A 15,132-nucleotide genomic window follows, 5' to 3' on the forward strand; every position below is an offset into this window, starting at 1 on the left:
GATACCCTCCGCACGTGTGTGGGGCTGAGCCTCTTAAAGACAGAGGCGCCACCCTGTGCTGAGTCCCGAGCCTGTCTTAAAATGCAGAGGCCTTCATTGTTCGAATTAATCCACCTGTCACTGATCAGCTCCTCTCAATGGTTTTCAGCCGTGCTCTTTTCAACAGAGCTGTGGCTAGTAATACTTGCATTTAAAATAGATAACTATTGGCAAATTGCCCACCAAAGAGATAGGTGCTAGTCTATACATCCACCGAGCAGGTGCAGTGAGGACAGTGACACTCCTTGTATCTTATACTCTTTATATATTACATGCTTGTGTGACATTTAAATGAGATGCTATGAGGCACGTAAGGAAGGACTTAGAAAGGACTAAGGGCTTCTCGTCTGTTCCCTTTGCTGCTTCTGTGTTTACTCTTAGCTCTGAGCACATGAATAGGCTGAATCTTATCCTAAAAAAATAAAAAATCATGTTCCCCATGCCATAATGATTTCCTTACCGACCCTTGAGTTTTTTACTTTTTTACAACCATCATTTTTTTTTCTTATTCGTCAGACTCCTCTAGTGTATAGTTTGGTGCAATAAGGCAAGTGTTTAATTCAACATGTTTAGGTAGGGTATCATAAACATATGATTAAGCATATGTCAGCTTGATAGTCACACCAGGTGCACCATTCTGAACCTTATATTACTATCAGTAATCCTGTTGGTCTTAAGTACACTTAAAGGTCATGTCTACTTTTTATTAACTTTTTAAGTACTTTTAATAAATTGAGCTATGGTTCATTTAGGTGAATTGCAAGAGCTCTTTATAGAGTGTACTTTTTTTTTTATCATGTTTCAAGATGGTTTGTGCCAGTCTTTTTTTTTTAATTTTGTATTTTAAAGATGTGGGATACAATTCAGGATTTGGTTTCCAAATGTTTATTATGCGGGCCCCCTTGTTGATGAGGTTTGTTTTTTTTGTTTTTTGTTTTTTGTTTTTTTGAGTTGGAGTCTCACTCTGTCGCCCAGACTGGAGTGCAGTGGCCGCTCCCGGCCACCGCAGCCTCGACCTGCTGGGCTCCGGTGATCCTTCCGCCTCAGCCTTCTGAGTAGCCGGAATTACAGGCATGCGCTACCACGCCCGGTTGATTTTTTTTTTTTTTGATTTATTGTAGAGATGAGGTCTCGCTGCCCAGGCGGGTCTCGAACCCGCGGACTCATGCAATCCACTCACCTCAGCCTCCCAAAGGCGCGGGATTACAGGCTGAGCCACCGAGCCCGGCTTGTTTTTTTTTTTTTAATGAGAGTTTTCAAGTTTGTTTTGGATTTGGGGGGGGGATTGGAGAGGGGACTGTTGAATGAATTTGTCATCGTGTTCATCTCATTGATACTGTTAGATTGAGAAATTCTGTTTCATCTACTCATTATCCTGGGTTAAATGTCAAGTAGTTCATGAACACGAGTGTTTCACAATGCAACACAACCACCACAGTAGACTTGGGAGATGGTGACCTTCTGCCATAGATGTTAAAGTCTATCTCGGATGTCAGCAAAGCAAATACAATTGATGTCAAAATGTTCTCATCTGAGTTTCGCTTTTCCTAAGAATGCTAATGAACTTCTTGTCCCAGTAAAAAAAATACCAGTGTGATTTCTGGTATAATATTATGGCTACTTCAAGGAAAACCAATATGTTAAAAATACACCTTTTGTCTCACCACACTAAGGTTTTTATCCAGCTGGAGCATTTTAAAGCTTCCAAAACAGATGTGTCAAGTTCCTGAATCACAGACTCTTTATCTCTGTAGTTGCTGTTATTAATCTGATCTTTCATCAAGTTTTCTTTTTTTAAAAAAAACTTTTTTTTATTTTTAATTTTAAATATGTAGGGTACAATTCAGGGGTAGGTATGTTCATTATGCAGGTAGCCTTGTTGATGGGGTGTGCCCCCCCATCCTCTCCACCCCTGGCAGATTCCCACTACTGCCAATCCCTTTCATATAGTATTATGATAATTGTTCAAGGTCCACTTATGAGTGAGAACATGTGATACTCAATACTTTGTTTCTGCAATAGATCACTCAGTATTATACACTCTAAGTCCATCCAAATTGCTGTGACGTTCATAATTTTGTCCTCCTTTATGGCTGTGTAATATTTCATCATGTATATGTACCACATTTTTTATCTTTTGATGAGCAGCATGGTTGGTTCCATGTTTTTGCTCTTGTGAACAATGCTGCAATAAACATGCGTATGCAGGTATCTCTTTCATAGAGTGATTTGAGTTCCTCCAGATGTTTTCCCAGTGGGGGATTGCAGGGTCATATGGAAGGTTGATTTTTAGATATTTTAGGAATCGCCACATTGTTTTCTACAGAGGCTGTACTAGTTTACACTACCACCAACAGTGTAGAAGTGTTGCCTTTTCACCACATCCTCTTCGGCATCTGTTGTTTTTTGAGTTATTGATGATGGCCATCCTGAATGGAGTTAGGTGGTAACTCAATGTGGTTTTAATTTGCATTTTTTGGACAACTAGTAAGGCTGAGCATTTTTTCATGTACCTGCTGGTTGCTCGTATGTCTTCTTCTGAGAAATGTCTATTCCTATCTATATATTCCTTTCTTAAAATGTGTATATATTTTTGGGGCACCTCTTCATCCATTCCTCTGTTGATGAACTGATAACATGGCCCAGCTATTGTGACTAGTGCTGCAATAAACATGAGGGGGTAAACCTTCCTTTGAATAAACACCCAGTAGCGAATTGCTAGATCACACAAGAGTGCTATTTTTAGTTTTTTTAGAGAACTCCACACTGCTTCTTATACTGACTGCACTAATTCACATTCCGCCAGTGGGGGTAAGAGTTCCCCTTTCACCATCAGCATGTTATTTTTTGCCTTTTTTTTTTTTTTTTTTGAGTCAGAGTCTCACTCTGTCGCCCAAGCTGGAGTGCAGGGGCATGCTGATGGCCACCTCAGCCTTGACCTGGGCTCTGGTAATCCTTCCACCTCAGCCTTCGAAGTAACTGGAACTACAGGTGTGTGTCACCATGCCCAGCTAGTTTTTGTTATTTGTTGTAGACATGAGGTCTTGTCAAGTTGCCCAGGCTGGTCTCAAACCCATGGCCTCAGGCAATCCTCTCACCTTAGCTTACCAAAGTACTGGGATGACGGACTGAGCCACCACGCCCAGCCTATCTTTTTGTCTTTTTGATGGTAGCCACTCAAAATGGGGTGAGATGTTATGGCACTGGGATTTTGATTTACAGTTTCCTGATTCATGATGTGAGAGGTATCTATTCAGATTTGTCCACCTTTTAATTGGATTGTTTGGTTTTTGCTGTTGAATTATTTGAGATTCTTGTACATACTGGATATCAGTCCCTTATTGAATGAATAGTGGATCAATTATTTCTGTCATTCAACAGATTGTCTATTCTCACTGTTGATTGACTCTGGGGCTTTGTTTCGGTTTGTTTTGTTGTTATTGTTGTTTGTTTTTCAGACACCTGTGCAGAAGCTTCTTGGTTTAATATGGTCCCATTTGTCTATTTTTTTTCTTGTCTGTGTCTTTGGGGTTGTGGACATAAAAGCTTTGCTTAGACCAGTGTCCTGAAGGGTTTCCCATATGTTTTCTTCTAGAGGTTTTGCAGTTTGGGGTCTTATGTTTAAGTCTAATCTATTATGAATTGACTTTTGTATATGGTGGGAGATCAAGGCCTAGTTTCATTCTTCTGCATATGCATATTCAGTTTCCCAGCATCGTTTATTGAAAACAGTGTGCTTTTCCCAATGTATGTTTCTGAAACCTTTGAAAATAAGTTGATTGTAAATATGCAGGTTTCTGAGTTCTCTATCCTGTTCCATTGATCTGTGTGTCTGTTTTTATGCCAGTAACATGCTGCTTTGGTGACTGTAGATTTATAGTATGATTTGAAGTTCAGTAGTACAATGCCTCCAACTTTGTTCTTTCTGCTCAGAGTCACTTTGGCTATGCGGGGTCTTTTGTGGTTCATACAAATTTAGTATTACATTTTCTATTTCTTGGAGGAACATCATTGCTATTTTGATAGGGGGTGTATTTAATCTGTAGATTGCTTTGAATAGTGTGGTCATTTTATTAATGAAAATATTAATTCATCCAGTTCATGAGCATTGGATATCTTTCTATGTGTATGTGTGCTTGTCAGTCTCTTTCATTTGTGTTTTGTCATTTCCTTGTAGAATTTGTTCACCTCCTTGGTTAAATGTAGTCTAGGTACTACTTTTGTAACATTGTAACAATTTCCAACATTGTATGTGGATAGCTTTCTTTTTCAGCAAATTCATTATTGGCATGTAGAAATGCCACTAACTTATGTATGCTAATTTTGTATCTTGTAGCTTTACTGAATTTGTTTATCAGTTCTAAGAGAATGTTGGTGTGGTCTTCAAGTTTTTCTGTATATAAACTAATGTCATCCGCAGGGAGGAAGGTTTTTACTTCTTGTGCGGTTTGGATGCGCTTTCTTTCTTTCTCTCGCCCGACTGCCCTGGCTAGGACTTCCAGTACTCTGTTGAATAGGAGGGGTGAGAGTGGGCATCCTGTGTGGTTCCAGTTCTGAGAGGGAATGATTTCAGCATATTCCCATTAGGATGACATCAGCTGTAGGTTTGCTACATATGGTCTTTATTGTTTTGAGCTATGTTTCTTCTACACCCAACTTGAGAGCTTTCACCATGAAGGGGTGTAGAGTTTTATCCAGTGTTTCTGTGTCTGCTGAGATGACCCTATGTTTTTTGTCCTTCATTCTGTTGCTGTGATGTGTCACACTTACTGATTTGCATATATTGACCCACCCTAGCATCCCTAGGACGTTATCAAAAAAAGATGAGTTGTTAGAGGCAGTTTTCTAGTTTTCATTTTGGGATTTTACATCTATATTCATTAGAGATGCTGGCCTGTGATTATTTTTTTTGTTGTTGTGTTTCTGTCTGGTTTTGGTATCAGGGAAATGCTGGCCTCCTGGAATAAACAGAAAGAATTTCTTCCTCTTTAATTTTTTGAAGTAGTTTGAGAATTGGTGTGTGTGTTCTTTTTTGAATGCTTGGTAGAATTCAGCTGTAAAACTGGGTTTGCCATTATTGGAGACTTTTAGTTATTTTATTAAGGTTGATTTAATTTTATTACTCATTACTAGTCTTTTCAGGTTTTCTATTTCTTTCTGGCTTAATCTTGGTAGGTTATGTGTCCATAAATTCATCTATTTCCTCTGGATTTTCCAATTGTTGGTGTATAGTTGTTCATAGTAGTCTCTAATGATCCTTAGTGTTTCTATGATATCAGCTGTAATGTATTTTTATCTTCTGGTTTTTGTTGTTGTTAGCCTAGCCTAGTGGTTTATTGATTTGTGTGTGTTTGTGCTTCTCTTTTCAAGATAACCAACTTTCTGCTTTGTTAATCTCTTTCATTTTATTTGTCTCTATTCCGTTTAGTCTTGCTCTTTCTTATTCTGATTTGGGTTTGGCTGGTTGTTGCTTTCTAGTTACTTGAGATGCACTGTTGGGCTGTTTATGTGAAATCTTTCTACCTTTTTGATGCAGGCTTTTATTGCTATGAAATTTCCTCTCAGCTCTGCATTTTCAGTGCCCATGGGTTTTGATATGTTGTTTCCATTTTCATTTGTTTCAAAAAAATTTATTTCCTTCTTAACTTCTTCATGGACTTCAATATATTTGTTTAGGAATGTTGCAATGAAACATTGAAGCAGATGCTTTTCATGGCTCCATGGAAGCCATATGTTGTTGTTTTTTAATTCGTGAGTGTGAGGGATGTTGACTATTGTCGAACCAATGTTCTTCAGGTTCCTCACACCTGCTCATCTTCCTGGCTGTGTGTTTGTGACTGTTTGCCTTTTTTTTTTTTTTTTTTGAGTCAAGGTCTCACTCTGTCACCCAGGCTGGAGTGCAGTGGCATGATCACTACTACTGCAGCCTTGACCTGCTGGCCTCAGGTGATCCTTCTGCCTCAGCCTCCCAAGTAGCTGGGACTACAGGTGCGGGCCACCATGCCTGGTTTTTTGTTTTTTTTGTTTTCCTTAAGAGATGATTTCCCACTATGTGACCTAGGCTGGTCTCTTTAAAATAAAATATAAAAATAAAATAAAAACAAGGGAAAAAAGAATTTGTTTAAACCCGTGGACACTGGATGTGATGGTGCATGCCTGTGATCCCAACACTTTGGGAGGCCAAGGTGGGAGGATTTCTTGAGCCCAGGAGTTCCAGATCAGTCTTGAAAGTGTCTAGTGTCTACCTATCCCCATCTTGTGCTCATATGACCAGTATTCAGGGCCTGTGTATGAATGAGAGCATATAGTATTCAGTTCTCTGTGTCTGTGATGGTTTGCTCAGTGGGATGGTCTCCAACTCCATCCAAGTTGTTGAGAAGGCCATGATTTTGTTCTTTATAGCTGTGTAGTATTATATGATTGCTTTGTTTTTTGCCACAGAGTAATAATTGGAGGAAACTAGATAATCAAAGTGGCCCCCTAGTACCGGTTGTCACTATTCATTGAGGTCACATGATAGCAAAAAAAGAAACTTAGCAGATTGAGGAGTGATTTCTAGGGCATTTCTGACAGGTGCTAAATTGTTAGGTCATCATAGACCAGCCTTCTAGACAACTTTGAGAAGCAATTCATAGCAGAGGCCTTGATTACACACCTATAAAATGAGTCAGGGAGTGGGGAGGCACAGAATCCATCCTGATGGCTGATGGGATTGATCTCATGCACTCATTGGCCATTTGTATATCTTCTTTGGAGAAACGTCAGTTCAGATCCTTTGCCCATTTTATGTATGTTATTTTGTTTTATTTTCTGAGTAGAAGTCTCACTCTGTCACCCAGGCTGGATTGCCAGTCTGGAGTGCAATGGCATACTCACAGCCACTAAAGCCTCAATCTACCAGGCTCAGGCAATCCTTCCACCTCAGCCTCCTGAGTAGCTGAGACTACAGGCATAAGCCGTTATGCCCTGCTAATTTTTGGTTTTATTGTAGAGTTGAGGTCTCACCAATTTGGCCAGCTGGTCTCAAACCCCGGGTTCTGGCAATCCTCTTGCCTCTGCCTCCCAAAAGTGCTGAGATTACAGGCATCAGCCACTGTGCCCAGCCTCATTTTTTTATTTATTGTAGAGACAAAGTCTCGCCAAGTTGGCCTGGCTGGTCTTGAACCCCTAGGTTCAGGTGATCCTCCCACCTCTGCCTCCCAAAGCCCTAGGATGACAGGTGTGAGCCACTGTGCCTAGCCTCTTTGCCCATTTAAATGGCATTGTTTGTCTCTTTATTAACAGGCACAGTGAGTATCAGCTGACCTGAAAACCAGATAACTGGTTGTTAGTAACTGATGGAAATGTATTTTCCAGTGTCCTTGAGTGTGACATACTACCACGACATTCCGTGACATGTGTATCAAATCTTATTTTGTCAGATACAGTTTTGAGAACTAAGACTACAGACAACAGAATATCTCAGCACTTATATGAGGGGGACCCCCCAAAAAACCCAGAATATATTTATAGTGTGTTTATTTTTACATGTTTAAACTTCAGTCCCCTTCAAAGTACTCCCCATTTGATGCAGTACACTTGTCAAGATGCTTTTTCCACTGCTCAAAATGGTTTTTGAACTCACCCGTATTGATGCCTTTTGGTGCTTCTGCCATTTTTGTTTCATCTCTTCCACATCAGCAAAACGTTTCCCTTTGAGGACTTTTTTTCATCCAGTAAACCAAAAAAAAGTCACTCGGAGTGAGATCAGGTGAACAGGGAGGGTGGGGCATGAGGTCATGCTGTTTTGGGTCAAAAACTGGTGAACACTCAGCGTGGTGTGGGCAGGTGTGCTCATCAATTGCCTGTCAGGAAGTGGGCAAACGCATTGAAAGAATCTCCCAAAAACTTCCCAGAAGCCAAACATAGTCTCTCACAACAATGTTGGCTGGTCCATGGATGCCGATGGGTTCCTAGAACACTCACCTGGAGGGGGCAGCCTGTACTACAAGGGGCCTGCCCTCCAAAGGATAATTCCGGTTTTTTGGGTCCCCCTCCCCTCGTATTCTACTAGCAGGATAAACAGGTATCATGGCAACTACTATATTGTCTATGAAGCATTGAGAAGGAGTAGAGAACGCTGCCCACCTCGTGGACTGAGCTTTGCTGTGTCAACCGGAGCCTTGGCCGTGAGATTCCCTTTTGAATCCTGTCCTCCTTCCCACAGGTCCCCTTTGCTCCCTATTAGCAAAGAATCTACCTTTCCACCCAGACCCGAGCTCGCAGCCTTGCGCTAAGATGGAAAACAACAGAACATCCTTCCTTTCCTGCTTTGGATTGCAATGGTGTCTCCAGGAACTTGACAAAGAAGAGCTCCAGACCTTCAAGGAATTACTCAAAATCTCTTCAGATCTGACCACACACTCTGTGCCACAGCTGGAAATAGACAATGCCAGTGCAGAGTGTCTGGCCTTCCTCTTGCACGAGTATCATAAGGGACCTCGTGCCTGGGCGATCACCACTCACATCTTTGACAGCATGAACCTGCCCATGCTCTCTGAGAAAGCAAGAGAGGAGATGAAGAGTGAGTAAGACTCGGGGTGGATCCAAAGGCTGGGGAGAAAAGGGGAGCCCCATGTTCTCGTGGAAGCGGGGAAGGAGTCTTGGTCTGTAGTGGGGTCCACATCTGTAGTGTGAGCCTGAGTTCACCAGCCGTCCTCACCAGCTGGACATCAGCATCATCTCCAGCCTGTGAGACAGTTGGGGAGGGGAAATGGTAGCTGACTTCTCTACCAGGTCAAAGTTCAGCTGAGATCGATGGGATTAGCATCGGAAGCGTGAGCTTCAGAGCTGTCGCTTGTTTGTTGTGTGTCTTTGGCAAAGTCTTCTCCTATTCTGACCCATTTGGTTTCTACATCTTGGAACCAGAGCTGTGGTGCTATATGAGATGGGACCCCCCCCAATGAAATTTATTTATAAAAAATTGTGTAGTCGCTCAGGGCAAGATCAGGTGGATCAGGAGGGCATGAGGACCATTTGGTCAAAAACTGCTGACCACTCAGCACAGTGTGGGCAGGTGCGCTCGTCAATCACCCATCATGAAATGGGTAAATGTGTTGAAAGAATCTCCAAAAAAATTCAGAGGCCAAACGCAGCCTCGCCCAGCAACACTAGCTGGTTGATGGGTTCCTAGAACACTCACTTAGAGGGGGAAGCCTGTACTACAAGGGGCCCACCCTCCAAAAGATCATTGTTACAATCTAACTCTGTGGCCCAGGCTGGAGTGCAGTGGTACAATCACAGTGAACCTCAGGCAATCCTCCTACCTCAGCCTCCCAAGTAGCTGGAACCACAGGCACATGACACCACACCCGGTTAATTTAAAAATTTTTTTTTTTAGAGATGAGGTCTCACTTTGTTGCCTGGTCTGGTCTCAAACTCCTGAGCTAAAGTGATCCTCCTGCCTCGGCCTCCCAGAGTGCTGGGATGACAGGTGTGAACCACCTTGCCCAGGCGAGAAACTCTTTTTCCACTGAAAGTACCCTCTGACAGCAGCCAGACTGGCCCTACAGAAAGTAGGCTTTGCCTATACACAGTCACCAGCGCAGCTCAGTGGCTTGAGAGCAAAGGACTTCAAGAACTGTCTTTCTGAACTTCAAAAGCCCCATGTAGAGGACACACTGATGTTATTCACAAGAAGAAAGGGTGTAAAAATTAGAATGCTAACTAGCATTGACCGAGTCCACACTATGCTGGTGCTGCTGTGTGCCCTGCCAATACTCAAACCCGCCCAGTGAAACAGGCTCCCATGGCTAAAATAGATCTTCCAAGTCACATAACTGGACCAAGTTCATGAGTTCATAAGTGGCAAAGATGAGATTCATTACTTAACATCTATTGAACATATATTCAAATTCTCATGTGTCAAGTGCTAGAGATTTACAGCTTTCAGTGGAGTACAGAAGAGAGACAAATGGGCTATTGTATTATTTATTCATTGAAACAAGGTCTCTCTCTGTCACCTAGTCTGGAGAGTGGTGGTGCAATGTTGGCTCACTGCAGCCTCAACTTCCTGGGCTCAGGCGAGCCTCCTGCCTCAGCTTCCCAAGTAACTGGTACAGGTGGGCACCACCTTGCCCAGCTAACATTTATTTGTTTGTTTGTTTGTTTTAGAAACAAGGTTTTACTATGTTGATTAGGCTGATCTCAAGCTCCCAGGCTCAAGCAATCCTCTCACCTCTTCCTCCCAAATTGCTGGGATTATTTTTTTCTTTTTTCTTTTTTTTTTTTTTTTTAAGATGTGTGGGGTACAATCCGAGGTTAGGTATACAAATGTTCATTATGCAGGTACCCTTGTTGATGAGGTGTTCCCCTCTCGCCTGGCAGTTTCCCACTACGGCCAATCCCTTTCTTTTTTTGTATTTCTTTAAATTAATTGTTTTTTAATTTTAAAGATGTGTGGTACAATTCAGGGTTAGGTATACAAGTGTTCATTATGCAGGTACCTTGTTGATGAGGTGTGCCCCTTTCCCCTGGCAGTTTCCCACTACTCACAATCCCTTTCTTAGGGTTGCTGGGATTATAAATTTGTGCCACCATGCCCTGCTGGACAATTCTTAAAATGGAGGGTATCAAGGTGTCCATTCCAGACTAGAGGGGAATCTAGAATCCCTTCCTAGAAGAGGTCAGCTTTAGGCTGAGACAGATGGAGAAAAAGAGTTGGTGAGTTAATCGAGCATGGGTGAGAACTTTCTGAGCATAAGGCAGCTGCATTACAAAGTCTTTAACAAAGGGCTTGGCTAGACCATGGAGAATGAGCAGAAGGTGAAGACAGAGGGATGGACTGGAAGTCACATAGCATGGTACTTTGAAATAATTGTGATAGAAAACATAAGCAATCAAGGTGTTCTAAAGGGGTGGGGGGTGTGGTGGCTCATACCTGTCACCCCAGTACTTTGGGAGGCCAAAGCGAGAGGATTGCCTGAGCCCAGGGGTTCGAGACCAGCCTGAGAAACTAGGCAAGACTCATCACTACAATAAATTAAAAAATCAGCCAGGCATGGCATGGTGGCACATGCCTATAACTCCAGGTTCTCAGGAAGCTGAGGCAGGAGGATCGCCAGAGCCCAGGAGTTTAAAGCTATGGTGAGCCATGAGCATGCCGCTGCACTCCAGCCTGGGCAACAGAGTGAGACTCTGACTCAAAAAAAAAAGGTTCAAAACTGGTGTGTTCTTTATAAACCTTAGCTTCTCCCGTGTGCAGCTGGCATGGGAAAGTCTGACGCCAGCATCTTTATTACAGGCTGAGTGAATAACTGAGATCCTGAGGCTTGTGTGGGTTCCCCTCAGGAATCTGAGCATGGGATGTTCTCGTCCTTGGCCTGGGCGATGGCTGTGACCTTGCTGAGACCATTCTCCCTCTTTCCATCTCTTGCAGAACATTTACCAGCTGACTTTCCCAAAGATTCTGAATCAATAAAGACTGGCCAAGGACCAAGCGTGGAAGAAGTACCAGGTTAGTGTGGTGGGGGAGTGGGTGGCCAAACAGATGTGTCAAAGCCCCGTGGGGAGTGGCTGCCCCTGTGGGACACACAGCTTGACTTCTGCCTGTCTGATGTTCTTCCTAGTCTAATGGCCCTGCCGTTAACTGGATGGGTGTTGAGGATCTGGTCATTCTGGTCCTTCTTATTCCAAGCTGAAGAGAACTCTGTGGTCTCATGGCTTTCTTATAACTCACGGGGTCCCTGTCACCTTCAATCTGGGTGACCTCATAACCCTACTGGGACAGTCCCTTCTCATAACCTGTTTTGGGGTCTTAGTGGAGAGAACAAGCCAGCATGAACCAGATGCTAAATTCCCCAAACATGGGAGTACCAACCATGTTCCAGGTGTGTGTGCTTACGATCTATCCATGGCCGAAGTAGAGGTGCATCCCCTATGTAGACGAAGCTCACAAGAAAGGCAAAAAAATAAAATAAGATCAAGTGGTTCAACCTGTCATCCCAGCACTTTGGGAAGCTGAGGTGAGTGGATTGCCTGAGCCCACGGTACGAGACCAGCCTGGGCAACTTGGTGAGACTTCATCTCTACAATCAATCAAAAATTAGCCAGGTGTGGTAGCATGCGCCTTCTCAGAAGGCAGAGGCAGAAAGATCGCCAGAGCCCAGCAGGTTGACGCTGGGGTGGCCGTGAGCGTGCCGCTGCACTCCAGCCTGGGCAATAGAGTGAGACTCTGACTCAAAAGAATTAGTAAATAAATAAGATCAAAACAGAACACACAGGAGTAAAATGTTGGCTGCAGATACCCACTACTTCCTACACCACTGCCAGCATTTCAGTTGTCTCCCAGCAGCTGGTGTGGACTGTGAAATCTCATGTGGTTTGGAAAGAGTCCAAACCACCCTCATTTTGATGTGACTTGGTTCAGGCTGAGGCAAGATACCCTTCAAAGCTGAAGTCTGAGTCGCTGATGTGCAAATTCCAGCGACTCAGAATCCCAAAGGTTCTACGTTGCTTAAGGTTTGCTGTAAATCCAGGCTTAACAAGCTGAGTATCATATCATTGTCCTTTGGGTGATAAAACTATGTTGTATGCTTTATAAGTTACTAAATAGGGCCAGGCGTGGTGGCTCATGCCCATCATCCCAACACTTTAGGAGACCAAGGCAGGAGGATTGCTTGAGCCCAAGAGTTCGAGACCAGCCTGGGCAACATAGTGAGACCTCTGTCTCTACAATATAAAAGAATTAGCCAGGCATGGTGGCGCACACCTGTAGTCTCAGCTACTCAAGAGCCTGAGGCAGAAGGATCACCCGAACTCAGGAGGTCGAGGCTGTGGTAAGCTGTGATCATGCCACTGTACTCCATCCTGGGTGACAGAGTGAGACCTTGACTCAAAAAAAAAAAGAACAAAGAAAGATGGACCTAAGCCAACCCAATAAATGCAGCTGTTTTTAATCAATCTACAAAATCCGATGTGGGCCGGACTCAGTGGGTCAGCCTGTCATCCTAGCACTTTGGGAGGCCAAGGCAAGAGGATTGCCTGAGCTCAGGGTTCAAGTTGGGCAACTCGTCTCTACAATAAATTAAAAAAATTAACCAGGTGTGGCAGCGCACGCCTGTAGTTCTGGCTACTTGGAAGGCTGAGGCGGAAGGATCGCAGGAGCCCAGCAGGTCGAGGCTGCAGTGGCCATGAGTGTGCCACTGCACTCCAGCCTGGGTGACAGAGTAAGACTCCAACTCAAAAAAAACCCAAAAAAACTAATCAGATGTGGTCTATCATACAGCAATACTTTATTTGACAACAAAAAGGAATAACAGGCTGATGCCTGCTGCAGCATGGGTCAACCTTAAAGACATTGTGCTGAGGAAAAGAAGCCCATCCCAAAAGGATAAACACTGTGTGATTCCATTCATATAAAATGTCTGGAATAGGCAAATCCATGTAGACACAAAGAGTGATTGGTCGTCGCCCAGGGCTGGGGATGATTGGAGAAACAGGGTAAAGATTTAAAGAGGACAGTTTCCTTTGGGAGGTGATGAGCATGTTCTGAGATGGACTGTCATGATGAGGACAGTCTGAAAATCCTCAAACCCATGAGACTGTACACTTTGGGTGAATTGTATGATTTGTAAACTTTATTTCAGTAAAGCTGAGACCAAAGGAAAACTCAATGGAAGACACTGAGATGCATCGACCTGCCCAAAACGCAGCTCCTAAGATACCTCCTTCCAGCAAAAGCTCTGTTCTTCCTCTAGAGCTTATTTTTTCAAATAGCTTCATTGAGGTTTAATTTATGCATCATAAAATCTTAAGGATACAATTTCAGGACTTTTAATAAATACAGAGGCCTACGAAACCATCACCACAGTCCAGTGGTAGGACATTTTTTATCACCTCACAATATCAGGCCCATTTATTGCATGATTTGATTTTTTTTTTTTGAGTCGGAATCTTGCTGTCACCTAAGCTGGAGGGCAGTAGCACACTCATGGCCACCACAGCCTTGACCTAGGCTCCAGAGATCCTTCAGACTCAGCTTTCCAAGTAGACAGAACTACAGGCATGCGCTACCATGCCCGGCTAATTTACTTTTATTTTTATTGTAGAGATGAGGTCATACCAAGTTGCCCAGGCTGATCTCAAACCCACGGGTACAGGTAGTCTACTCGCCTTGGCCTCCCAAAGTGCTGGGATGTTTCTTGTATCGAGATCTCACTGTCACTCAGGCTAAAGTGCAGTGGCACCAACATGGCTCACTGCAGCCTCAACCTCCTGAGCTCAGGCAATCTTTCTACTTCAGCCTTCCAAGTAGTTGAGACTACAGGTGGGCATCACCACACCCGGGTAATTTTCTTTCTTTCTTTTTCCTTATTTTTCTCTTTCTTTCTTTTTTTCATTTTTGTAGAGATGAGGTGAAGCTACCTCAAACTTGGATCTTGAGGTTGCCCAAGATTGTCTCGAATTCCCGGTCTCAAGCACTCCTCCCACCTTGACCTACCAAAGTTCTGGGATGACAGGCATGAGCCAGTCCTCCTGGCCATAACTTAAAATCTTTTGACTTTTTTTGTCCTAAATTTGTTAATGTAATAAATGACATTTGTAGATTTTTTTTTTAGCATTAAACCATTCTTGCATTTGTAGAATACCTATGACTCAACCATGAAGAAATACCTTTTTTATATACTTCCAGATACATCTTGTTAATATTTCATTTTTAAAATTTTTTATTTTAAGGATGTGGGGTACAAGTCAGGATTAGGTACATAAGCAGTCTACGTGCAGGCGAAGTTTGGGCCTCCCGCTGGTCCTCACTTAGAATTTGGAATCTGTGTTAGAGTTAAGTAGCCTATAATCTTTTCTGTAAGTGTCCTTTGCTTTTTAAATTAAGATAAAATTCACATGCCATAAACGTCTCCTTTTTATTTTTCTTTTTTGTTTTTCTTTTTTTTTTTTTTTTTTTTTTTGAGTCGGAGTCTCATTCTGTTGCCCAGACTGGAGTGCAGTGGCCGCTCCCAGCCACCGCAGCCTCGACCTGCTGGGCTCTGGCGATCCTTCCGCCTCAGCCCTCCAAGTAGCTGGAACTACAGGTGCGCGCTACCACGCCCGGCTGAT

General features: G+C 43.1%; 1 protein-coding gene across 1 annotated transcript in view; it reads left to right on the top strand.

Annotated features, from left to right (window-relative positions):
- The window catches only part of NLRP5 (NLR family pyrin domain containing 5), a 69,625-nt gene that overhangs the window by 17,791 nt on the left and 36,702 nt on the right, over positions 1-15,132 (top strand). Inside the window, exons 2-4 of the mRNA XM_021715098.1 lie at positions 8,246-8,602; positions 11,468-11,533; positions 11,838-11,906. Coding sequence (XP_021570773.1) covers positions 8,246-8,602; positions 11,468-11,533; positions 11,838-11,906 — 492 coding nt within the window. The remainder of the gene's footprint in view (positions 1-8,245; positions 8,603-11,467; positions 11,534-11,837; positions 11,907-15,132) is intronic.

Source organism: Carlito syrichta, unplaced genomic scaffold, assembly GCF_000164805.1.
Source record: "Carlito syrichta isolate Samal-C Ts95f unplaced genomic scaffold, Tarsius_syrichta-2.0.1 Scaffold306631, whole genome shotgun sequence".
NCBI classification, from domain to species: domain Eukaryota; kingdom Metazoa; phylum Chordata; class Mammalia; order Primates; family Tarsiidae; genus Carlito; species Carlito syrichta.